The sequence below is a fragment of the Lynx canadensis genome, chromosome B4 (assembly GCF_007474595.2).
Source record: "Lynx canadensis isolate LIC74 chromosome B4, mLynCan4.pri.v2, whole genome shotgun sequence".
Lineage (NCBI taxonomy): Eukaryota > Metazoa > Chordata > Mammalia > Carnivora > Felidae > Lynx > Lynx canadensis.
The window spans coordinates 124,460,660-124,485,388 of record NC_044309.1 but is presented as its reverse complement, the minus strand read 5'-3'; the positions used below and the strand labels follow the sequence as shown (position 1 = coordinate 124,485,388).

Here is a 24,729-nt window from a genome sequence, read left to right as displayed (position 1 = left end):
AGTGAAGTTTCTCAAAACCTATCTGATCAGGTGATGTGCCACTTTAAATCCTTCAGTAGATTCCCATGGCCCTTGGTTCGGAATTATCACTTCATAGTATGGAACACAAGACTTCTTCAAATCTGCCCCTTGATTATTCTCTAAATTTTCTGCCTCAACTACTCCCTAATTTACACCCACTCTGCTCTGCTGAGATGCCAAACCATGTGCAGTTTCTCAAACAGGTCCTGCTACTTACAGTATATATAAAGGATTCAAAATGCTTCTTGGCACATTGTAAATGCAAACTAAGTGCTGCGATTATCTTTACTACCACTCCTGATCCCTGCTTTACTCTTTTTTCCCCCTAATTGTTACAAATATCTTCTTCTTCTCATTGAAGGAATACTCAGCAAGGTAGGCCATATGCTAGGCCATAAAACAAGTCTCAACGCAATTAAATGGACTGAAATTTTATGGTTATATTCTCTGACTGCCATGGGATTATATTAGAAATCAATAACCAAAAAAAGTCTCAACGTATCTGGAAAATCCCTAATGAGCACAAATCTCTAGGGCATTGTGCTGAATGAAGAAAATCTACAAAGTTGTATAGAATGTGATTCCATTTATTTGACAGTCTTGAAAAGATAAAACTCCAGTGATTGAGAACAGAGCAGAGATTATCAGTGTTAAGGGTGGTTGGTAGCCAAGACTCCAAAGGAACAGGGCAGTTTTAGGGTGAGGAATGGAACTCTTCTGTATCCTGATTGCAATGTCACTTATATGAATCTTCACATAGGTTAAAACTCATAGAACTGTACAGCAAAAGTGAAATCAATTTTACTGTATGTTAATTTTAAAACATGTAGTGGTGGAATTAGCCATCATGTGCATTAGGCTTCAGGATTCAAATGATGTCAGGTCTTAGATTCTCACTATTTCTTTTCTGTCTCTTCCACAACGTTTGCTACCATCTTTAGGTTCTGTACGGTAGCCTGTTTTGCTTGTTGGTTTGTATTGTTTTTTAGATTCCATATATAAGCAAAATCATCTGGTATTTGTCTTTCTCTGTCTGACTTAGTTCACATAGCATAATACCCTCCAGGTCCATCCATGTTGTCACAAGTAGCAAGAGCTTATTCTTTTTTATGGCCAAGTAATACTCCTCTGTATGTGTGTGTATACCACTTCTTTATCCATTAATCTATTAATAGATACTTGAATTGTTCCCATGCCTTATCTCTTATAAATAATGCTGCATAAGAGTGCATACATCTTTCTGAATGGTGTTTTTGTTTTCTTTGGGCAAATACCCAGTGGTATAATTACTAGATCATATGATATTTGTATCTTTAATTTCTTGAGGAATCTCCATATTGTTTTCCACAGTAGTTGCACCAATTTATATTCCCACCAACAGTGCACAAGGGTTTCCTTTTCTCCACTTGCTATTTCTTGTCTTTTCGATACCAGCCATTCTGACACATGTGAGGTGATATCTCATTGTGGTTTTGATTTGCACTCCCCTGCTGATGAATGCTGTTGAGCATCTTTTCATGTGTCTGTTGGACATCCATATGTCATCTTTGGAGAAATGTCTGTTCATGTACTCTGCCCATTTTTTAATTGGATTATTTGGGGTTTCTTTTGGTGTTGAGTTGTATAAGCTCTTCATATACTTTGGATACTAACCCTTTATCAGATATGTCATTTGCAAATATCTTCTCCCATTCAGTAGGTTGTCTTTTTGTTTTGTTGATTGTTTCCTTTGCTGTGAAGAAGCTCTTTATTTTGATGTATTTCAAATAGTTTATTTTTGTTCGTTTCCCTTGCCTCAGAAGACATATCTAGAAACACGTTGCTGCAGTTGATATCAGAGACATTATTGCTGTGCTCTCTTCTAGGATTTTTATGGTTAAAAGTCTCATATTAAGGTCTTTAATCTACTTTGAGTTTATTTTTGTATATGGTATTCGAAAGTCATCCAGTTTCATTCTTTTGCACCAGTTAATAAAAAGGCAGTCTTTTCATCCAGATGGCCAACTGACATATGAAAAAATGCTCAACATCACTCATCATCAAGGAAATACAAATCAAAACCACAATGAGATACAACCTCACACCTGTCAGAATGACTAACATTAACAACTCAGGCAACAACAGATGTTGGCGAGGATGTGGAGAAAGAGGATCTCTTTTGCACTGTTGGTGGCAACGCAAGCTGGTGCAGCCACTCTGGAAAACAGTATGGAGGTTCCTCAAAAAATCAAAAATAGAACTACCCTACGACGCAGCAATTGCACTATTAGATGTTTAACCAAGGGATACAGGTGTGCTGTTTCGGAGGGACACATGCACCCCAATGTTTATAGCAGCATTATCAACAAGAACCAAAGTATGGAAAGAGCCCAAATGTCCATTGATGGGTGAATGGATAAAGAAGATGTAGTGTATACATATATGTGTGTGTGTGTCCGTGTGTTACATGTGATATATATATATATATATATATATATATATATATATATATACTGGAGTATTACTCAGCAATCAAAAAGAATGAAATCTTGCCATTTGCAGCTATGTGACGGAACTAGAGGGTATTATGCTAAGCCAAATTAGTCAGAGAAAGACAAATATCATATGACTTCACTCATATGAGGACTTTAAGACACAGAACAGATGAACACAAGGGAAGGGAAGCAAAAATAATATAAAAACAGGGAAGGGAACAAAACGTAAGAGACTCTTAAATATGGAGAACAAACAGAGGGTTACTGGAGGAGTTGTTGGAGGGGGGAAGGGCTAAATGGGTAAGGGGCATTAAGCAATCTACCCTGAAATCATTGTTGCACTATGTGCTAACTAACTTGGAAGTAAATTTAAAAAAAAAAAGGCAGTCTTTTTTCTACAATGGCTTTTTCATTGTAGATTAATTGACCATACTGGTGTGGGTTCATTTCTGGGCTTTTAATCCTATTTTGTTAATCTGTGTGTCTGGTTTTTGTGCCAGTACCATACTGTTTTGATTACTATAGCTTTGTAGTATATCTTGAAATCTGGGATTGTGACACCTCCAATTTTGTTCTTCTTTCTCAAGATTGCTTTGGTTATTTGGGTCTTCTGTCATTCCATACAAATTTTAGGATTATTTGTTCTTATTCTGTGAAAAATACTACTGGTATTTTGATAGGGATTGCATTAAATCTGTAGATTGCTTTAGGTAGTGTGGACATTTTAACAATATTAATTCTTCCAATCCATTAATATGATATACCTTTCCATTTGTTTGTGTTGTTTTCAATTCCTTTCATCAATATCTTACAGTTTTTAGAGTATAGAGCTTTCACCTCCTTGGTGAAATTTATCCCTAGTTATTTTATTCTTTTTGGTGCAATTATAAATGGGATTGTTTTCATAATTTATCTTTCTGCAACTTTGTTATTAGTGTATTGAAATGCAACAGATTTCTGTATATTAATTTTGCATGCTGAAACTTTACTGAATTCATTTATTAGTTCTAATAGTTTTTTGATGGAGTCATTAGTGTTTTCTACATATAGTATCATGTCATCTGCAAATAGTGACAGTTTTACTTCTTCCTTACCAATTTGGATGACTTTTATTTCTTTTTCTTGCCTGATTACTACACCTAGGACTCCCAATAGTATGTTGAATGAAAGTGGATGAAAGTGGTGAAAGTAGACATCCTTGTTTTATCCCTGATCTTAGAGGAAAAGCTTGGAGTTTTTCACCATTGACTATAATGTTAGCTGTGGGTTTTTCATAATGACCTTTATTGTATTGAGGTATATTCCCTCTAAACTCACTTTATTGAAAGTTTATCATGAATGGATGGTGTATTTTGTCAAATGCTTTTCCTGCATCTATTGAGATGATTATATGGTTTTTATCCTTCCTCTTGTTAATGTGATATATCACATTGATTGACTTCCAAATATTGAACCACTCTTGCATCCCTCAAATAAATCCTACTTGATCATAATGAATGATTTCTCAAATGTGCTGTTGGATTTGTTTTGCCAACCTTTTGTTGAGGATTTTAGCATCTATGGTCATCAGAGATGTTGGCCTGTAGTTTTCTTTTTTTGTAGTGTCTTTGTCTGGTTTTGGTATTGGGGTAATGCTGGCCTCATAGAATGAATTTGGAAGCTTTCCTTCCTCAAATTCTCTCAAGTTTTTGTTTGAGAGACATAAAAATGAGTTTATTTCATCTTCATTTTTGCTGTGTATAAAAGTCTAGATTAGTAGGGCTTTTCTGTTTGTCAAACTCTAATTACCTCTGATGTAACCATGAGTTATCCAGGGAACTTTATCTTTTATTCTTACAGAAGAAAATATTAGACATCATTAATATTTCATTATATGTGTGTAGACATAAACTCTACACTTCCTAAAGTTGGGAATTAGAGAATACAACTATGGAACCCCTGCTCAGAAAAAGACACACTCCTTGCCCACCCTTCTCAGTACACATAGATAAGAACAAATAAAATAATTATCAGTATTTGGAAGTTTAAAGAAGCAAGAAGTCTTCTGATTGGAGCATTTAGTCCACTTACATTCAATGTTATTATTGAAAGATATGGGCTTAGAGTCATTGTGATATCTGTAGGTTTCATGCTTGTAGTGATGTCTCTGGTACTTTGTGGTCCTTGCAACATTTCACTCACAGATCCCCCTTAGGATCTCTTGTAGGGTTGGTTTAGTGGTGATGAATTCTTTCAGTTTTTGTTTGTTTGGGAAAACCTTTATCTCTCCTTCTATTCTGAATGACAGGCTTGCTGCATAAAGGACTCTTGACTGCATATGTTTCCTGTTCATCACACTGAAGATTTCCTCATTCCTTTCTGGCCTGCCAAGTTTCAGTAGATAGGTCTGCTACTACCCTTATGCTTCTACCTTTGTATGCTAAGTCCCGTTTATCACTAGCTGCTTTCAGAATTCTCTCTTTATCCTTATATTTTGCCAGTTTCACTATGATATGTTGTGCAGAAGATTGATTCAAGTTACGTCTGAAGGGAGTTCTCTGTGCCTCTTGGATTTCAATGTCTGTTTCCTTCCCCAGATTGGGGGAGTTCTCAGCTATGATTTGTTCAAGTATACCTTCAGCCCCTTTCTCTCTCTTCTTCTTCCAGAATTCCTATGATACAGATATTGTGCCATTTGATTGCATCACTTAGTTCTCTAATTCTCCCTTCTTGATCCTGGATTTTTTTATCTCTCTTTTTCTCAGCTTCCTCTTTTTCCATAATTTTATCTTCTAATTCACCTATTCTCCCCTCTGACTCTTCAATCCACACTGTGGCTGTCTCCATTTTATTTTACACCTCACTTATAACATTTTTTAATTCATCATGACTATTCTGTAGCTCCTTGATCTCTGCGGTCTCTTTAATAAAAGGTGCTGGGAGAACTGGACAGCAACATGCAGAAGAATGAAACTAGACCTTTCTTACACCATACACAAAAATAAACTCAAAATGGATGAAGGACCTGAATATGAGACAGGAAACCATAAAAACCCTAGAGGAGAAAGCGGAAAAAACCTCTTTGACCTCAGCCGCAGCAATTTCTTACTCTATAAATCTCCAAAGGCAAGGGAATTAAAAGCAAAAAATGAACCACTGGGACCTCATCAAGATAAAAAGCTTCTGCACTGCAAAGGAAACAATCAACAAAACTAAAAGGCAACCAACAGAATGGGAAAAGATACTTGCAAATGACATATCAGATAAAGGGCTAGTATCTAAAATCTATAAAGAACTCACGTAACTCCACACCCGAAAAACAAATGATCCAGTGAAGAAATGGGCAAAAGACACGAATAGACGCTTTTCCAAAGAAGACATCCAGATGGCCAACAGATACATGAAAAGATGCTCAACATCACTCCTCATCAGGGAAATACAAATCAAAACCACACTGAGATACCACCTCAGGTCACTCAGAGTGGCTACAATGAACAATTCAGGAGACCATAGGTGCTGGCAAGGATGTGGAGAAACGGGAACCCTCTTGCACTGTTGGTGGGAATGCAAACTGGTGCAGCCGCTCTGGAAAACAGTGTGGAGGTTCCTCAAAAAATTAAAAATAGAACTACCCTATGACCTAGGAATCTACCCAAAGGATATAGGAGTGCTGATGCATAGGGATCCTTGTATACCAATGTTTATAGCAGCACTTTCAACAATAGCCAAACTATGGAAAGAGCCTAAATGTCCATCAACTGATGAATGGATAAAGAAGATGTGTGGGAATGCAATCTGGTGCAGCCACTCTAGAAAATAGTATGGAGGTTCCTAAAAAGTTAAAAATAGAACTACTCTACAACCCAGCAATTGCACTATTAGGCATATATCCATGGGATACAGGTGTGCTGTTTTGAAGGGACACATGCACCCCCATGTTTACAGCAGGACTATCAACAATAGCCAAAGTATGGAAAGGGCCCAAATGTCTGATCCAGCAATTGCACTATTAGGCATTTATCCAAGGGACTCAGGTGTGCTGTTTTGAAGGGACACATGCACCCCCATGTTTATAGCAGCACTATCAACAATAGCCAAAGTATGGAAAGAGCCCAAATGTCCATCGATGGATGAATGGATAAAGAAGATGTGGTCTATATATACAATGGAGTATTACTTGGCAATCGAAAAGAATGAAATCTTGCCATTTGCAACTACGTGGATGGAACTGGAGGGCATTATGCTAAGTGAAATTAGTCAGCCAGAGAAAGACAAAAATCATATGACTTCACTCATATGAGGACTTTAAGAGACAAAACAGATGAACATAAGGGAAGGGAAACAAAAATAATATGAAAACAGGGAGGGGGACAAAACAGAGGAGACTCATAAATATGGATAACAAACTGAGGGTTACTGGAGTGGGTGGGGAAGAGGGTGTGGGCTTAATAGGTAAGGGGCACTAAGGAATCTACTCCTGAAATCACTGTTGCACTATATGCTAACTAATTTGGATGTAAATTTTATTTTATTTTATTTTATTTTAATTTTTTTAACGTTTATTTATTTTTGAGACAGAGAGAGACAGAGCATGAATGGGGGAGGGCCAGAGAAAGAGGGAGACACAGAATCCGAAACAGGCTCCAGGCTCTGAGCTGTCAGCACAGAGCCCGATGCGGGGCTCGAACTCACGGACCGCGAGATCATGACCTGGGCTGAAGTCTGATGATTAACCGACGGAGCCACCCAGGCGCCCCTGGATGTAAATTTTAAAAAATAAAAATTTTTAAAAAAGATGTGGTTTATATATACAATGGAATACTCCTTGGCAATGAGAAAGAATGAAATCCTGCCATTTGAAGCAATGTGGATGGAACTGGAGGGTATTATGCTGAGTGAAATAAGCCAGGCAGAGAAAGACAGATACCATATGTTTTCACTCATATGTGCATCTTGAGAAACTTAACAGAAGACCATGGGGGAGGAGAAAGGGGGGAGGGAGTTATGGAGAGGGAGGGAGGCAAACCATAAGAGACTCTTAAGGACTGAGAACAAACTAAGGATAGATGGGGGGATGGGGGAGAGGGGAAAGTGGGTGATGGGCAGGGAGGAAGGCACTTGTTGGGATGAGCACTGGGTGTTGTATGGGAACCAATTTGAAAATAAATATATTTAAAAAAGAAAAGAAAAGAAGCAAGAAGTCACAATGTGCAGTCAGGGAAGTGGGTTGAATTGGAAATGGGTAATTCCCGGAGCAAAACTCTAGATGTTTGCTGCCGTTCTCCAAGCTTTAAAGATGTTTTTTTTCTCTCTCTCCCTCCTTCTTAAACACATTCATTCATCCTCTCTTTTACCAAGTACTTTTTGAACTCTGCTTAGTGCTAGATATTGTAAATCTTGATAAATCAGACGTCGACTCAGCTTGCAAGGAGCTTCCAGTAGAGAAGATGACAGGCACACAAATAGCAGTGACAGACTGAGATGTCAGAAGAGATGCACAGACAAAAATCTTCTCCAGTTCAGAGGAGTTAAAGATTACTTCGGGGGAATAAGAGGGTTAAGGGAGGAAAGAATCAGGAAAAATGCCTCCCAGAGGCAGAATTTGAGCTGTGCCTTTAAGAAAAGAAGGAATTTGGTCGTGCTGAGATGGTGACAAGCGACAGGTGACAAGCTTTTCTGGGAAGCATTGTCCAGGAAAAAAAGAATCAGCAAGCACCAGAGTTAGGCTAAATTATATATGCAAAGGAGCAGCAAGAAATAAAAATGCCAAATTGCAGATGGCCTTGAATGTCAGGCTAAGGTGTTCCGTTTGAGACAAATGCTTAGCTAAATGAGCATTCCTTCTAGAGAGATGAGGGAAAAGGGTGTGTATCTATCTATGTCTGTCTATCACCTGTTGGGGACCAGCTGTGTGCCAGGCCCTTTGCCAAGTGCTTTATACACAGTCTCTCATTAAATCCTCTCATCAGCTTACAAGATAGGTATCAGGATCCTATATAGCTAGGTGTCCCCACACCTTATCTTTTCCTATCTTTGCCTTCTCAGGACTGTTGTGGGCCTGACTTGGGGTGTCAGGTTGACCATGAATAAGGCAAATCCCTGTGTACCTCGCAGGGTTATGAGATGGAGCTGAGTAACTGGAAGGCGATCTCCCAGCTGGTAAGTACCTGGGCCACAACTGGAAGCCATCCCTCCTCCCTCTGGGTACCAGCGTGGCACCGGGATTGCGGCCCAGCGCCTCCCAGCGGCCGGCGCAGGCCCCGCCCAGTCGCAGGGGATTGGCCACCCGAGCCCGGCCAGCTGAGGAGGCGAGGCCGTGCCAGCCGAGGGGGCGGGCCATGGGCTGGTCCCAGGACTGGCGGACCCGGCGAGCAGCTATTGAGGCCCCCGGGCGCTCGGAGGCTGCAGGCCGCGCCGCCAGGCTGAGCCCCAGCCGTCTCGCCGCCGCCCGGGCGCTCCCTTCCATCATGCTGTGGCGGGGCAGCCAGGCGCTCCGGCGCTTCTCCACCGGCCGGGTGAGTCTGGTCCCGGGCGAGCGTCCTGGCTCTCTCTCACCGGGGCTGCTTTCCAGACCCCCGGGCGGGGCGGGCGGGTCTGGAGGGTCGGGAGGGCCGGGCGGCGGGGCTGGGGGTGGGCAGCGATGTTCAGGCTTTGCTAAAAGCCAAGACAGCGTTTTTAAAACTAGGAGACTGCCGAGAAGGATCCGGAGAGGGTCTTGAGTATGGCTTGCCAGGCGAGCCATTGTCTTGTCCGGGGAAGGGGCTGAGGATGCGGCTTTTGAACATCTACGGTCTGGCTGGGATTGACAGGGTGGAGACAGTCACTTGGCAAGGGGGACAGGGTCAGCTTCCTTTCCTTTTTTCATTTCAATGATGACATCCCTGGTTATGAGATGGAGCTGAAGTGAAGGACCGAAACCGTTTCTGGAGGACAGTAGTATTCAAGTCAGCCGCGTGGTCCTGGGCGGCCTGGGAGTGGGGAGCCCTGGCATTGAGGATCCATTCAGATTTGGGCCCTCGGAGCTGGTGGCTGCAGGCTCATTTTTCGCGAGTTGCAGGCGGCAAGATTGCTATGATTACCAGACGCTGCAGAAGCAGCCACTCTGGAACATTATTAAACTGTAGTTAAGAAACGAGCCGTGGCCCAGCCCCGCGCCTTAGAATTGCATCAGCTCCTCCAGAAATGGAAAGAGAGCAGACACGTTGCATGTGACCCCTGGGAGAGATGCCTCCCTGCATTTAGGCAGACTCTAAACTGTTTAGGGAAGGAAAAAAAGCATGTCATGTACATCATCTCTTCTATAGGAAGTGCATGCTTCCTGGTCTGTGAAAGAATTTGCTTTTCAATTCCTCTTCTTTGCCAAAGCCATATGTGCATGTATACAAATCCAGACGTAAGAAACTTGAAGGCGGAGAGAAGTCTTGAATAGCACCAAGAACCGGCAGAACGATGCATACATGGAAAATCTTTTGTCTCCCAGACGACCCCAAATAATGAGGATTCGTCACTTTACCCCATCCAGTCCTAGTTATTGGGGAGTATTCGCCCTTTTAAAGAATAAGAAAAGAGAAACCTGCTCTTGGAGAGCCTTTGCTTGCTCTGAACTCCTCCTTAGCTTTCTCCCGCCACGTGGCACCTGGGGATGTGGATTGGATGGCACCGAGAGCAAGGGCTTGTGCCTGCCTATTTTATTGGCCTCCTCTGTCAACACCTTTCATTGAATTGCCTTTTTTGGAGTACAGAAGGGAGTCTCAAAGAACGAAAAGATTGCAATAGTGGGGTTTACATAAGATTTCAGTAATAAAAGTTGAACATCCCAGGTGGCAAATGACATGAACAGAAACATGCATGTGGGGAAGCACCAGGCAGGGTCAGGGGTCTGGGGTCTGACCGTACGTGTGAAAGAGCAGCGACATTCGTTTGGGAAGAAGACAGGTTCTTCCATGGCCAAAAGGAAGACATGGAACAAGTGAAGTGTTTGGGATGTTTTACTCCATAGAAAATGGGGATCCATCCTTTGGACGGTATTCTAGTAAGAATTGTTCAAAAGCAAGCATGGCTAGTGGGAGCGTAAAAAGGTGCAGCCACTTTGGAAAACTGGCGATTTTTTATAAAGTTAAACATACACCTATAATATGGCCCAGCAATTGCACTCCTAGGTATTTACCCAAGAGAAGTGAAAACTCGTGTTCACACAAATACCTATTTATGAATGTTTACAGAGGCTTTATTCATTATCACCAAAAACTGGAAACAACTTAAGTGTCCTTCATCTGGTGACAGGATAAACAGTGGATAAATCCATCCCTACATGGGAATCCTACTCAGAAAAAGAAAGAGGAAGGAACTCCTGGTGTGTACAAAAGCATGGATGAAACTCAGGTGTGGGTGCTGAGTGTCAGAAGATGGACTCAAAGGGCTATGTATTATATGATTCTGCTTATGTGACATTCTGGAAAGAGTAGAACTATACAGTGATAGAAAAAAGATCAGTGGTTATTAGGGGCTGGACATGGGGGAAGCATGGACTATAAGAGACTGTCTCTCAAAGGACAGGAAGGAATATTTTGGCGGGGGGTGGGGGGTGATGGAACTATTCTTTTTTTTTATTTTTTTTTAAAGTTTATTTTTGTGACAGAGAGAGACAGAGCATGAGTAGGGGAGGGGCAGAGAGAGAGGGAGACACAGAATCGGAAGCAGGCTCCAGGCTCTGAGCTGTCAGCACAGAGCCTGATGCGGGGCTCGAACCCACAGACTGTGAGATCATGACCTGAGCCGAAGTCGGACGCTTAACCGACTAAGCCAGGCGGATGGAACTATTCTTTATCTTGATTATAGCAGTGATTAGGTGACTGTGTGTCTGTCAAAACTCCCAGAACTATCCACTGAAAAGGGTGTATTTTACTGCAGGTAAAGTATACCTTCATCTTTAAAAGTGAAAAAAATCACACGGTTTTTTTTTTTGTTTGTTTGTTTGGTGTTAAAGCAGAATGAAAAAAAAAAAAGGAATGACAAATTTCTTGGAACCTAGCAAAATCCAATGGGAAAACTAGTTTATAACACTTCCTGCTAGAGTCGATTTTTTCCATTCTCGGTCTTAAAGAAGTGGACTCAGAAATATTTAATGATTTTGGCTTAATGATGTGGCTGGATCTTTTTAACTACGACCACTATCCATAGCAATAAACCCTTTGTCTATAGTTAGTGTCGTGCACTTCCATTATCTTGCCTGGTTCACTGCTCCTTAATTTCTCCCCATGGGGGGGGATTATTTAGCCTTCATATTATTTGGCACTTTGTAATTTAGCTTCCTCTGCCAATGTCTGGGATAAGTCTGGCTGGTGGTTCTGGGTTCATAGCCTGGTTCTGGAACTTGAGGTTACTCTATGATCCAATTTAAGAGGTTGGACCCCTCCCTACTTCTTGGAACCAAGTACTGGTTTATACCCTAATTCTAGCAACCAGGTCCTTGTTTCTGAATTACCTGACCCCCTGCTTTCATGTCAAGTTTGTTTTGAGGACCTTCAAATTCAACTTCAAACCATATTTGGTTGTGTACTGAGCACTTGTTCTAAATCCTGAGGATATAATTATTTAATAAATAACAATAATAATATAATAATAATAGGTAGCATTGACATAGCACTTAGTATGCACCAGACACTGTTATAAATGCTTTACATTTATGCACACTTAATTTGCTTACTATCTCAGTGAGGTAGGTACTATTATTACCCATTTTACAGATAAAGAAACTAAAACTCAGAGAAATTAAATAACTTTTTTAGAGTCTCACAGCCAAAAAGGATAAAATAATAAACAAGAAATAAACTATCCCTGCTTTCAAAGAGTCCATAGATTAGTGGAACAAATGATTAAACTTGTGCTTAAAGAATAATAATAGACAATATGCCAAAAAGGAAATACAAATGGATAGTGCAATATTAAAAGGCACTCAACCAAACCAGTAATCAAGGGAATGCAAATTAGAACAAGATATAAGATTTCACTCATCACATTGGCAAAAATCATAGAAGTTGACAATATTGTGTGTTGGCAGGGGTGAGAAAATAGTTCCTCAAATATTCTAGAAGCCAATTTGATGGCATCCGTTAACATTTAAGTTTAAAAAATGATCCTACAATTTCATTTGTAGATATCTGAGAAAAGCACTCCTGCATGGGCCCAGGAAGCATGTACCAGGATACCCATTGCCGTGGTATTTGTAATAATGACAGACTGGAAGCCAAGCTGTTCCTCAGTAGGGAAATGAACAAATAAACTGAGACATAGCTACGCTCTGAAATGCTGTACACCAATTTTAAAGAATCAATTATATGTACTAACAAAGTTATGGGACATTACACATAATATGACTCAATTTGTGTTATTTTTAAAACACAAAATAATATTTTATGTATATACACTTTGATATATGTAAATGTCCAGAAAAGGTCCGCAGGATGCACAGCAAACCATGAAATGTTTTTTTCTGGGGTGGAGGGGGAGAGGGAACTGGGATTGGGAGACTCCAGTCTTATCTGTGATTGTTTCATTTAAAAAAAAAATTTTTCTTTACATTTATTTTTGAGAGACAGAGTGAGAGACAAAGCACAAGCAGGGGAGAGGCTCAGAGAGGGAGACACAGAATCCAAAGCTTTCTCCAGGCTCCAAGCTGTCAGCACAGAGCCCGACGTGGGGCTTGAACTCATGAACCGTGAGGTCGTGACCTGAGCTGAAGTTGGATGCTTAACCGACTGAGCCACCCAGGTGCCCCCCCAAATTTTTTAATGTGTATTTATTTTTGAGAGAGAGCAAGCACATGCGAGTAGGGGAGGAGAAGAGAGAGAGAGGGAGGGGGACAGAAAATCTGAAGTGGGATATGTGCTGGCAGCAGGGAGCCCAATGCAGGGCTCGAACTCAAGAACTGTGAGATCTTGACCTGAGCTGAAGTCGAACGCTTAACCGACTGAGCCACCCAGGCACCCCTGTGATTGTTGCATTTTTAACAAGGAGATTGTGTGTATATGTTAGATATGTAATTAAAAATTAATTTTAAAAATTCTATGCAATGAGAATATTACAGATAAATGCAGTGCACTGAAGTCCTCCCCTTCTACCAGGGACTGGAGTCCATCCCTGGATCTAGTCCTTTGGACTCTTTCCCTACTTTTACCCAATCTTTGACATGGTCTTTGGTCACCAGCTGCACCCAATCTTTAGGTGCAAGGCATCCCAGCTGGCCTCACATGCTAATAGACCCTGTGTTGACATCTCTGTTTTAAAAACCTCTTACCAGGGTACCTGGGTGCCTCACTCAGTTGAGTGTCCAACTCTTGATTTCAGCTCAGGTCATGATCTCATGGTTCGTCAGTTCGAGCCCCGAGCCAGGCTCTATGCTGACAGCATGGAGCCTGCTTGGGATTCTCTCTCTGTCCCTCCCCTGCTTATACACACACTCTCTTTGTGTGCAACTAACAAAGTTATGGAACTTTCTCTTTCTCAAAATAAATAAATAAACATTTAATAAAAATAAAAATCTTTTATCCTTTTTATGATTAAAAAAAATGTTGGCCAAGGGGTGCCTAGGTGGCTTAGTCTGTTAAGCATCTGACTTCAGCGCAGGTCATGATCTGACAGTTAGTGAGTTCGAGCCCCACGTCGGGCTCTGTGCTGACAGCTTGAAGCCTGGAGCCTGCTTCAGATTCTGTGTCTCCCTCTCTCTCTGCCCCTCCCCCACTCATGCTCTGTCTCTGTCTCTCAAAAGTGAATAAATGTTTAAAAAAATTAGAAAAAAAAAAAGGCCAGATATCCAAGAAAGTCCTCATTAATACGTACTTTATATGATTACACAATGGGGAAAAAATCAAGTTGCACAAGTTTGTCATTTATGGTGGTGTCTTGAATCTTGTTTGAATCTTACACAGATTTCCATCTATGCAATGTGGAACTTGTTGCTTCTGATGATTAGTATGAGGGTTTGTTACAATCAGTACCATGGGCTTTTATGCTATTCCAAGCTACCTCCTGTGAATGTATTGAAGGCGGCTTATTAAGTCAGCTTTTATTTTCACTGTGTATCTGCTCAACTCTCAAACACAAGAGGGGTGCCCACCCAAAGTTAATTCATGCCTCGCCTGAGTGTGTGTTAATAGAGAAATAATATAGCATCACTCTTGTGCTTAAAATCATTCATTCGGTGGATCTCCTCTTCACAATAAGGTCCAAATTATTTGCTGTAGACAAGGCTCTCCCTAATAGGTCTTCTGACTCTCCCTAGAGAGTCACTTGTCATCACTCCCCAACTTCCAGTATTGGACCCACTTTGCCCACTCCTTCGCTTCTTTGTAAATGCCACCCCCTCTGCCTGAAACTTCCCAAGGACCTCCGGTAATCCCCGCCCTTCTCTTGGCCAACTCTTAGGATGAGAGCTCTAAGATTCAGTCAAGGAATTCTTGGAAAGTCTTCCCCTTTCCACACCCACACTGTGCTTTCCTGTCCAGCTCTATGATGCCGATATGTCTTTACTGCTTCCCTGCTAACTGGCAAACTCCTGAGGGCAGAGACCAGTCTTCTTTGTGGTTTTACTGTAGGGGTCCCCCCCCCCCAAAAAAAACGCCCATGGAAGCTAAACAGGCGAGCAAATGAAGGATTTGAGCCTGAGGGAGCGAAAGGCCATATCCAACCAGAGGAACGGGGGCAGCCGCTGCTCAGCTCTAGCTGACTGTTGCTACGTCGAAGTGTAGACCATGGTTGATAAACCTCTTGAGTTCTAAAAAGAAGTCAGAAATTCAGCCTGCTAATGTGAAAGCTCCTAAAAATCTTATCACAGTTCTTTTACAAATGCTCTGTGGGCCGAATAAAATACTCTTGTGGGACAACTGATTTGCAGTGCCTACCAGGCCCTGGGCCCGGAGCATGGTAAATGCTCAGAACGTGTTCGTTGAGCACGTCTTGCACACTGTCAGGCATGATTTGGGGCACCATGTGCCGCATGTTCCACCAGGTGCTAGGCATCTGGATGTCTCTGAAAAATTGACTTGGTCTTATTCTTCGGTAAAACTGTCAGTTCTCACAATTCCTGACGTGGAGAGCTTTGGCCTTGTTTTACGCCCCACTCAAATGGTTCTGTAATGGTATCGTCTGCTTCGCAAAAGCGTTTCGGATCAGGGCTGACTCGTAGTGCTGCGCCATTAGGCTTTCTATAGAGGATTGTGTTTTGGTTTTTGGTTTTAATCCTTGGAGCATAATCAGAATTCTCATTAATTTGCTTCCTGAAGGAGTCCACCAGGATGTGGATAGCCTGGGAATGCAACATTGAATAGTTTAAATAGCAGAAGCTCTGGGGGTGCCTGGCTGGCTCGGTCAGTAGAGCATGTGACTCTTGATTTCAGGGTTTTGAGTTCAAGCCCCATGTTGGGTGTAGAGATTACTTAAAAATAAAATCTTAAAAAAAAAAAAAAAGAAGGCAAAAGTTCTGTTCCCTGCCCAAGGCTCTTCTAGGCAGAATGCCATCATTAGAGAAACCTAAGATAATGGCACTTACCGCCAAGATTTATAAATGCTGTGGGTGGTTTTATGCCTCCCTGTCTTTCTCACCAATATAACAGGCACTTATAAGTGCCTCAAAGAATGTTCTCTGGTCACCAGATCCAGCCTACAAATGAATGGTGCTTTCTCCCCTGTCAGGACCACCATGGTATTTCCTTAGAAAGTCTTATGGAACTATTTCCCACAATTAACCTGTCAAACTGTTACCATATTTTTCTTTTTAAAAAAAGGGGTTTGGGGAGGGAGGACAGGAGTGCCTGGGTGGCTCAGTTGGTTGAGCATCTGACTCTTGATTTCAGCTCAGGCCATGATCCCAGGGTCATGGGATCGAAACCCCAGTCGGGCTCTGTGCTGAGTGTGGATACTGCTTAAGATTCTCTCTCTCTCTCTCTCTCTCTCTCTCTCTCTCTCTCTCTCTCTCTCTCTCTCTCTCTCTCTCTCTCTCCCCCTCTGCCCTTCATCCCTGCTCTCAGGCTCTCTCTCAAATAAAAAATAAAATAATATAAAATATTTTAAAATGGGGGGCAGACCTTCAGTATAGGAAAACAATAGAAGCTTATCTGCTGAAGTGTGATAGATCTGAGTTTTGCTTCTGCCCGTGGTTAGCCCCGTCTGCAGGCAGTTTACTTGACTTCCCTAAGCCCTGTGTGTTCTCATTTGTAAAATGGGTTACTGTGAGGCCTAAAGGCATAAGTAGTTGATAAAATGTTTTAAATTGATTAACAGGGCTCAACGTGGTGTTGGGCTCATGGTACATTTCCAGTAGGAAAGTTCCATCATCAACATTTTTTATTTACCTAAGTATTACTTGTGGCATAACAATAATAATAATAATAATAATTAACATTTGTTGAGCATCCACTATTGCCATACACTGCACTAATGCATTAGGTGATAAATTAGATGATAAACTAATGCATTAGATGATAAATCCTTTTAACAACCTTATGAAATAGGTACTATTATTTTTTTTATTTTTAAAGAGTTTTTTAAATTTTTTTTAATGTTTACTTATTTTTGACAGAGAGAGCGCGCGCATATGAGTGGGGGAGGGGCAGAGAGAGGGAGACAAGATCTGAAGACAAAATCTGGATCATGACCTGAGCTGAGATCAAGGGTTGATGCTTAACTGACTGGGCCACCCAGGTGCCACTAGATACTATTATTATTCAGATTTTTAATTGATGAGACCCAGCTCAAAATCCTATGGCCTGTGTTATGGAAAAACAAAGGAAACTAATAACCAGAGTTAGAAGCTGAGAGCTGCCACTTAGTAGCTGTTTGACTCCAGGCTATATCTTAACTTCCAGGTGTTTTAATATCTTCATCTATAAAGTGGCTTAGGGATGCCTTTCTCCAGGAGTCATCGAGCGATCAAAATGAGGTAATGTTTGTGAAATACCTGGCACTTACAAGGGTCTCCTTAAAATGTTGACTGAGGGGCGCCTGGGTGGTTCACTCAGGTCATGATCTCACAGGTTCGTGAGTTTCAGGCCCACATCGGGCTCTGTGCAGGCAGCTCGGAGCCTGGAGCCTGCTTCGGATTCTGTGTCCCACCCCACCCTCTGCTCCTCCCCTGCTCACACTCTGTCTCTGTCTTTCTCTCAAAAATGAATAAATGTTAAAAAAAAAAAGTTTGCTATTATTTCCACCCCTTCTTCCTGATCCAAGCTTCCCAGGGCAGAACCTTTTTGCGAAGCAGGTAGGCACACGCGCTCCATACAACACAGATTCTCTGACTTTAGTGTGCCTCTCAGTCGATGGGGAGCTTGTTAAAATGCAGCTTCCTAGTGCCCCGCGTCTGACTCAGGAGATCTGGAGTGGGGCCCAGGAACCCACACTTTTAGCACATCCTCCCCACTGATTCTAACACAGCCATCACAGCGTATGTCAGTCGTCAGATCACACTTGGAGAAATAAGAATACCCCAGTCTGGTGTTTGGGAATTATGCCAACTCATTATAAACGCAATTACCATCCTAAAATCCGAACATGTCTCAGTGTTGGAAACTCACTTTTGTAGCTTCAGCTTTAGCATGAAGCTCAGAAACTGTTTCAGTGAATGTAGCATTTCTAGAGATACTGACATTTCTTTAAATGCTGTCTTTCTAGGGGAGCGTGGAATCTGGAATTGAACTCCAAATACCCAGGTGACAGCTGAGCACAGCTTTACATTTGAACCATCTCAGCCTCTTAGCTCTTTTGTGTGCCAAGGGTAGTATTTTAGAAGGCTTAAACTATTTGGTGTTGGTAGCGGTGTGAGGCAAAGCCGGATTTTTAAGATATGCCATCATGTCTGTTCTAGTTCAAGCCACAGCATAAATGATAGGATTTGGAGATGGAATGCTTACAGAACATTTTGATTTTTCTGGTAAGAGTAAATGAAATAATCATGTATTATCTGTAGGCAAACTATGCTGTTGTTGCAGAGTTAATCTGTTTGCTTGAAAATATTTGTTAGATGTTGAAGCTGTATGCTCTTTGGGGATAGAATCTTTGGCTGGCCCTGGAAAAGATTTTTTCAAGTAAAACCTTCATTGTTTTCATTATCAGCTCAATTACAGGGAACATGTGAACCCATATGCTTTTAAGTTCATGCCTAAAAAGGGAAGCTGTCTATGCCCTCAGTAAATTGGGAAATAAGGGAAAATTGTTTCCTCATAATCAAATTTTCACAGTGAGGCTTGACTAATTTAGAATGACTTTCTAGTACATTAAAGAATCCCATTTAGAGTGAAAGGGAAAAATATCTAAATCCAAGTCCTGTGGAGCTGTGTTCTTTTTTTTTTTTTTTTTTAACGTTTATTTATTTTTGAGGGAGACAGAGACAGAGTGTTAGGGGGAAAGGGCAGAGAGAGAGGGAGACACAGAATCCGAAGCAGGCTCCAGGCTCTGAGCTGTCAGCACAGAGCCTGATGCAGGGCTTGAGCTCGCAAGCAGTGAGATCATGACCTGAGCTGAAGTTGAGCGCTTAACCGACTGAGCCACCCAGGTGCCCCATTGTTACCTTAGCTTTGCGAAAGATTCCATTTGGGGAGAATTTACAGGAGGTATAATTGCTTAAAGAGAATTCTTTAAAACTACAACCCCTTAGCACTATTCTTGTCTAAATGGTGTCTGTATTTCTTGATAATCAATGTACTTTTGTACATCAGTGTTAATCTTCTAAAAGGAAGAGAAAAGAGATGAGTGGTGGGAGCTCATTTTTATTATTTTATTTTTAAGTGCATACGTAGGCTTTGAAGTCAGACAGACCTGGATTCAAGTCTCACCTCTCCTCCTTTTTGCCAACATGACCTTGAGGATATAATTGACATTTCTGAGCTGTGGTTTCTTCATTCATAAAATAGTGTAAAATGGGAGATAATCAAACATGATAGTTGCAATGATTAAATGAAATGAAATGATGTGCAGGTCTTAATTCTTTACCTGAAACCTGAAGGACACGGGCACCTGGGTGGCTCAGTTGGTTGAACGTCCTACTTTGGCTCAGGTCATGATTCACTGGTTCATGGGTTCACGCCCTGTGTTGGGCATTGTGCTGACAACTCAGTACCTGGAGCCTGCTTCAGATTCTGTGTCTCTCTCTGTCCCTCCTCCACTCACATTTTCTTTCTGTCTCTCAAGATAAATAAATTAACATCAAAAAAATTTTTTTAAACCCGAGGAACAAAATATATTTAGAGATTCAGAATTACATTTTAGAAAGTCAATGTGGTACATAGATAGTACATTACATATAATTCACAGCAGGGTCTGGGACAGTATCTGTAACCAAACACATTGATTTTTCTGCAGCAAAACATATAAATGTTCATACAGTCCTTACGAATACTATAATTAAGATTATAAATAGCAGTATGTCAGCCCAGGTCAAGTTTGAAACCAAATGAATGTGCACAAACTTACAAGAAAGCTGTAAGAACTAAAAAGAATATTCCACTGGAGCAATCCAGGTTTTGAAGCCTAAGGAATTTGGGCCACTTGCCAAAGATTTTGGAATTTTGGACTATATAAAGAAACATGGAACTGTATCTAGGATGTAGCAAAACCTCTAAGACATGATTGAAGCTAAACCGCAACAATCCTTTGTGTCAGATACTGCATTGAGCCTCTTAAGTCATCTGCTTCAATCAAACTTGTGTGAGGTTGGTGTTATTATTCCCATTTTACAGGTGAGGAAAAAAGGCAACAGAAGTTCGTCGCTTGCTTAAGGACACACGACTAAACAGGAGTGGCACTTGATTTTGATTTCGGGTAGTCTAGCACTGGGGTCTGCCTGGGACCCCTGTGTCATGCCGCGTGTTAGCTCTTGGCCTCTTCTGGAAGTTAAGAGATGAGTCCGGCTCTTCTTTCTATATTGCAGGGCCACAAAAGCCATTGTCCTATTGAAGCAGATCTTGCTCAGAATTAAACTCCTTTTAACTATGAAACTTACTGTTACTTGTTAACATCTGGCTTCATTTCACCGAGGGGTTGGAATGGCTTGTAAAGTATACGCAATCCCAATGATTATGATGAATAATCAGGGGGATTAGAGCAAAGGGGAAAAAAGGAATACGTCGGCGTCACATTATTTTCACTACTGTTTATGTGTAATGTAGCCTAGGTTCAGCGTGTGTCAATAAAAATTTTATTTTGTAGATCTCTGTGTTGTTTCCTCAAGTCATTTGCATGATTGGAAAAAGAGTGTTGGTGACCCATATGTCTTCTAACCATGCCGACGTCTGTCATCATTGAATTGCTTCACAGGCCCATTTCAAAAACAAGCTGAAGCTGGCACTTATTGGTCAGAGCCTTTTCGGACAGGAAGTGTACAGTCACCTCCGCAAAGAGGGCCACCGAGTTGTGGGCGTGTTCACGGTTCCAGACAAGGATGGCAAAACTGACCCGCTGGGTGAGTGTATCTTGGAACAGCTGAATCAAGGACTCTGCACTGACCCAGCCGGCTTAGGCCCCAGCTCAGACCCCTTATGCCTTGTTGGCATTTCTAAAGCTCTATTTCTTTGCCACAGCTCCCAAAGACCCAGACTACCTGCCTCCCCCCTGGATTCTGCTACATGCACTCTGCCTCTTGAAAGCCTTCTCAAGCTAAGTCTATTTGCAGACTCAAAAATGCTCCCTTGTCTGTGGGCCCCAAGACAAAGATGCAGGCCCCCACTGTGTTAAGAATTTCTCCACTTACCTCCAAGGTCCCTCAGAGGAATTTTCAGGTTTATGTTTTTTCTGAACTACACTTGTGACTTTCCAAAGGTGTTATGAAGCATCTAGAATAATGTCTGATTCAGAGGTGCCAATGGAATTGAAGAGAGGACCACATCCAATAATAGAAATTGATGTGGGGTCATAAAGAATATATTTATGTCAGAACAATGATAGCTTGGCTGCTTGGCTATTAAGGTAAGGTAAAGAAGATAGCCATTCTCAAAGCAAACGTACAATGAGATTCTGATTTACAAGTATGCAGTTGACCCTGAACAACACAGGGGTTTGAGGTGCTGACCCCCTACCTAGTCAAATCTCCACATATTACTTTTGACTCCCCCAAAACTTAACAAAAAATAGCCTACTGTTGACTAGAAGGAAGTCTTAACTGTTAAACAGTTTATTACCACATATTTTGTATATGTATCGTATACTGTAGTCTTATGATAAAGTAAGCTAGAGAAAAGAAAATGTTATTTAAAAAATCATAAGGAAGAGAAAATACATTGACAGTACTATATTTATTTAAAAAATTCACATATAAGTGGACCCACATGGTTCAAACCCGATTGTTCAAGAGTCAACTATAGCTATGTTGAGGACGGGTGCAAGACACGGAGATAGAAATGGTCTACAAATTGTACAGATAGGGCATAAGAATGAGCAACTAGCTATCCTGGCTTATAAATCAGATCTTCAGAAATCACTGGAACAATGCGACAGACATATTGGCTGATAAACACTGATCAGTGATAACCCTAAAATTGTAGCCTTTTTTCTTGGAAGAAATAGTTCTGGGGCTTATCCTATCTTGTTATACTTTTAAAAATATTATATTTTAACTTTTTTTTTCAAGAGTCATGCTAAAAAAAGTTGGGTCAAAGAGCACATATGCATATATGAATTTAATCACTTGATTTAGAAATTATCCTTGGGGGGACACCTGGGTGGCTCATTCAGTTGAGTGTCCATCTGACCCTTGGTTTCAGCTCAGGTCATGATCCCAGGGTCGTGGAATAGAGCCCTATGTTGGGCTCTATGCTGAGTGTGGAGCCTGCTTAAGATTCTCTCCCTCTGCCCCTCTCCCCCACCCCTGTGCGTGCGCACGCTCTCTCTCTTTCCCCAAAAGGAAAGAAAGAAAGAAAGAAAGAAAGAAAGAAAGAAAGAAAGAAAGAAAGAAAGAAAGAAATTATCCTTGTTTCAGAAAAAAGCTATCCCAACCTGGGGAATTGTGAGGGAATCTGCCTCATGAATTTGGACCTGGTTCCCAAGGCAGAAAGGGACGGATGCCTATTACTGGGACTATCTGTCCTATTATTAGCTATTTGCAGCAGCCTTGTGGCGGGGGGGATATTTGGGAGGACTCATATTTGGGATATCAGATTGGTTGTTGAATCAGGGAAGCCCCAAATAATATTAGCTTAAGTAACATGGAAGTCCATTTCTCAAGTCTGAGTTGGCCATTGGAGCTGTTGTGGCAGCTCTATATTTATCACGATGCAGACTCTTGCTGTTTGTTGTTTTCTTATTGTCAACACTGGGCTTCCATCTCATGGTCCAAGATAGCTGCTTTTAAAAAAAAATTTTGTTTAATGTTTATTTATTTTTTGAGAGAGAGAGAGACAGAGTGTGAGCCGGGGAGGGGCAGAGAGAGAGAGAGGGAGACACAGAATCTGAAGCAGGCCCCGGGCTCCGAGCTGTCAGCACAGAGCCCGATGCAGGGCTCGAATTCACAAGCTATGAGATCATGACCTGAGCCGAAGTCAGACGCTTAACTGACTGAGCCACCCAGGCTCCCCCAAGATAGCCGCTTTAGCCCCAACTGTCCAGTCTGCATTCTAGCAAGCAGGAAGGGAAAGATGGGAAGCAGAAGGCAAGCCTTTATCCCGAAGTTGCACATATTATTCCCATTTGTATCCCACTCGCTAAAACGTAGTCACAGCCCAAATCTATTTGTAGGATAGACAGAGAAACATGGATTTTATTCAGGGTGGCTATGTGCTCAGCTAAAGTAGAAGAATCTTTGCTAGAGATTGAAGGGGGACAGCTAGCAGTCTCTGCCATGTACATGAACTTCAGAAGAATTACAAGCATGTGACTCTTAAAACTCCTTTAAAAGTATGGCCTGGGAAACTAACTTTCCCTAGTGTCTGGTCCCGGGGCCGGGACCTCCTTTCCGTTCGTTGTGGCCATTTGGGCTGCTAGCAAAACATAGAAAAGAAAAACTACCAACTTGACTTGTAGAGTAGCCTGGGATGTAGTACAGCATATAGTTAACTGTATATGTTCTGGAGTCATGCAGTTAATCTGACCCTGCCACTTACTAGCTGCATGAGGTTGGGCAAGTTGTTAAAACCGATTAAGCTTAGTTCAACAGCACCCATCTTACATGGGTTAGATGACATAATGTATATAATGTGCTCATCCCTGTGCCTAGTTCATGAAAAGGGATCAAAATGACAGTGGCAAACTATTCTTGTTATCAGAATAGCCAACTAGAGCAGTGGAAAATAGCCCTGGGCAGCCACAAATTACTATGGAAGGATCATAGCCTATCTCAGTGTAGTAGATTTTTAAAATGAAGACTTCTAGGTGTGCCTGGGTGGCTCAGTTAGTTAAACCTCCAACTCTTAATTTCAGCTCAGGTCATGATCCTATAGTCATGGGATTGAGCCTTGCATTGGGCTCTGTGCTGACGGCATGGAGCCTGCTTGGGATTCTTTCTTTCTCTGTCCCTCCCCCACTTGTGCTTGTGCACACACTCTCTCTCTCACTCTCTCTCTTTCTCTCTCTCTCTCTCTGTATCTCAAACTAAATAAACTTAAAAAAAAATGAAGACTTCTAAGTTTTTCATTTGATTTTTCTTTCCCAGTTTAACGTTGCACAGTTTCCTCCCAATTTCACATTTTTTACCACCATTTATTCATTTTCTTATTATCTGAAAATGATTTATTTACCGTTTTTTGAACATTTTATGAATATTATTATACTGGTCTCTCACATCCTTCCAAGTGTATTGATCAAGGCATCAGCTTGATGGCCAGATTTCTTCAGGACTCACTTAAGATTTGTAACTATGCTTTCTGGTGGAGGCATTATCCCCTCCAAAGTCAACGAAGGTTGATTAAATGGGGGAGAAAGGAAAAGGAGCCCAAAAATACAGATAAAAAGCCTTTCTTAAAGCTTTAAAAAATTGCCTAAAATGCAGTTGCTTTGTATTGCTGGTGGAAAATAAATATATATACTTAATATATGTAAGGTATGTAGTTAGTAAAAATGATATTTTATTATGGAAAAAAATGAGCTGGTGCTACCGGCACTTTGGAGGGCCACTCCTTTTCCACACAGAGGTAAATGGAAGATGGTAGATGTTCTTTTGGGAAGAGAGAACATTTTCCACAGGAATGAGCCTCAAATCTTCTCCAGTATGGCAGAACCCTCACGAGGAGCATGTGTTCTCCATTCTTGGCCTCTCTCTTCCACTAATTTATCTGACTGG

At 41.4% G+C, this 24,729-nt stretch overlaps 1 protein-coding gene across 2 annotated transcripts in view; it reads left to right on the top strand.

Annotated features, from left to right (window-relative positions):
- Nucleotides 1-8,830: 8,830 nt before the first annotated feature.
- ALDH1L2 (aldehyde dehydrogenase 1 family member L2) overlaps nucleotides 8,831-24,729 on the top strand; it is a 67,291-nt gene continuing 51,392 nt past the window's right edge. Inside the window, exons 1-2 of one of the 2 annotated variants that reach the window (XM_030320428.1) lie at nucleotides 8,831-8,989; nucleotides 20,778-20,922. In XM_030320428.1, the coding sequence (XP_030176288.1) occupies nucleotides 8,942-8,989; nucleotides 20,778-20,922 (193 nt within the window). In that variant the 5' untranslated portion in view covers nucleotides 8,831-8,941. Of the gene's footprint in view, nucleotides 8,990-20,777; nucleotides 20,923-24,729 lie in introns of those variants that run through there. The other variant, XM_030320429.1, reaches the window with a different exon arrangement.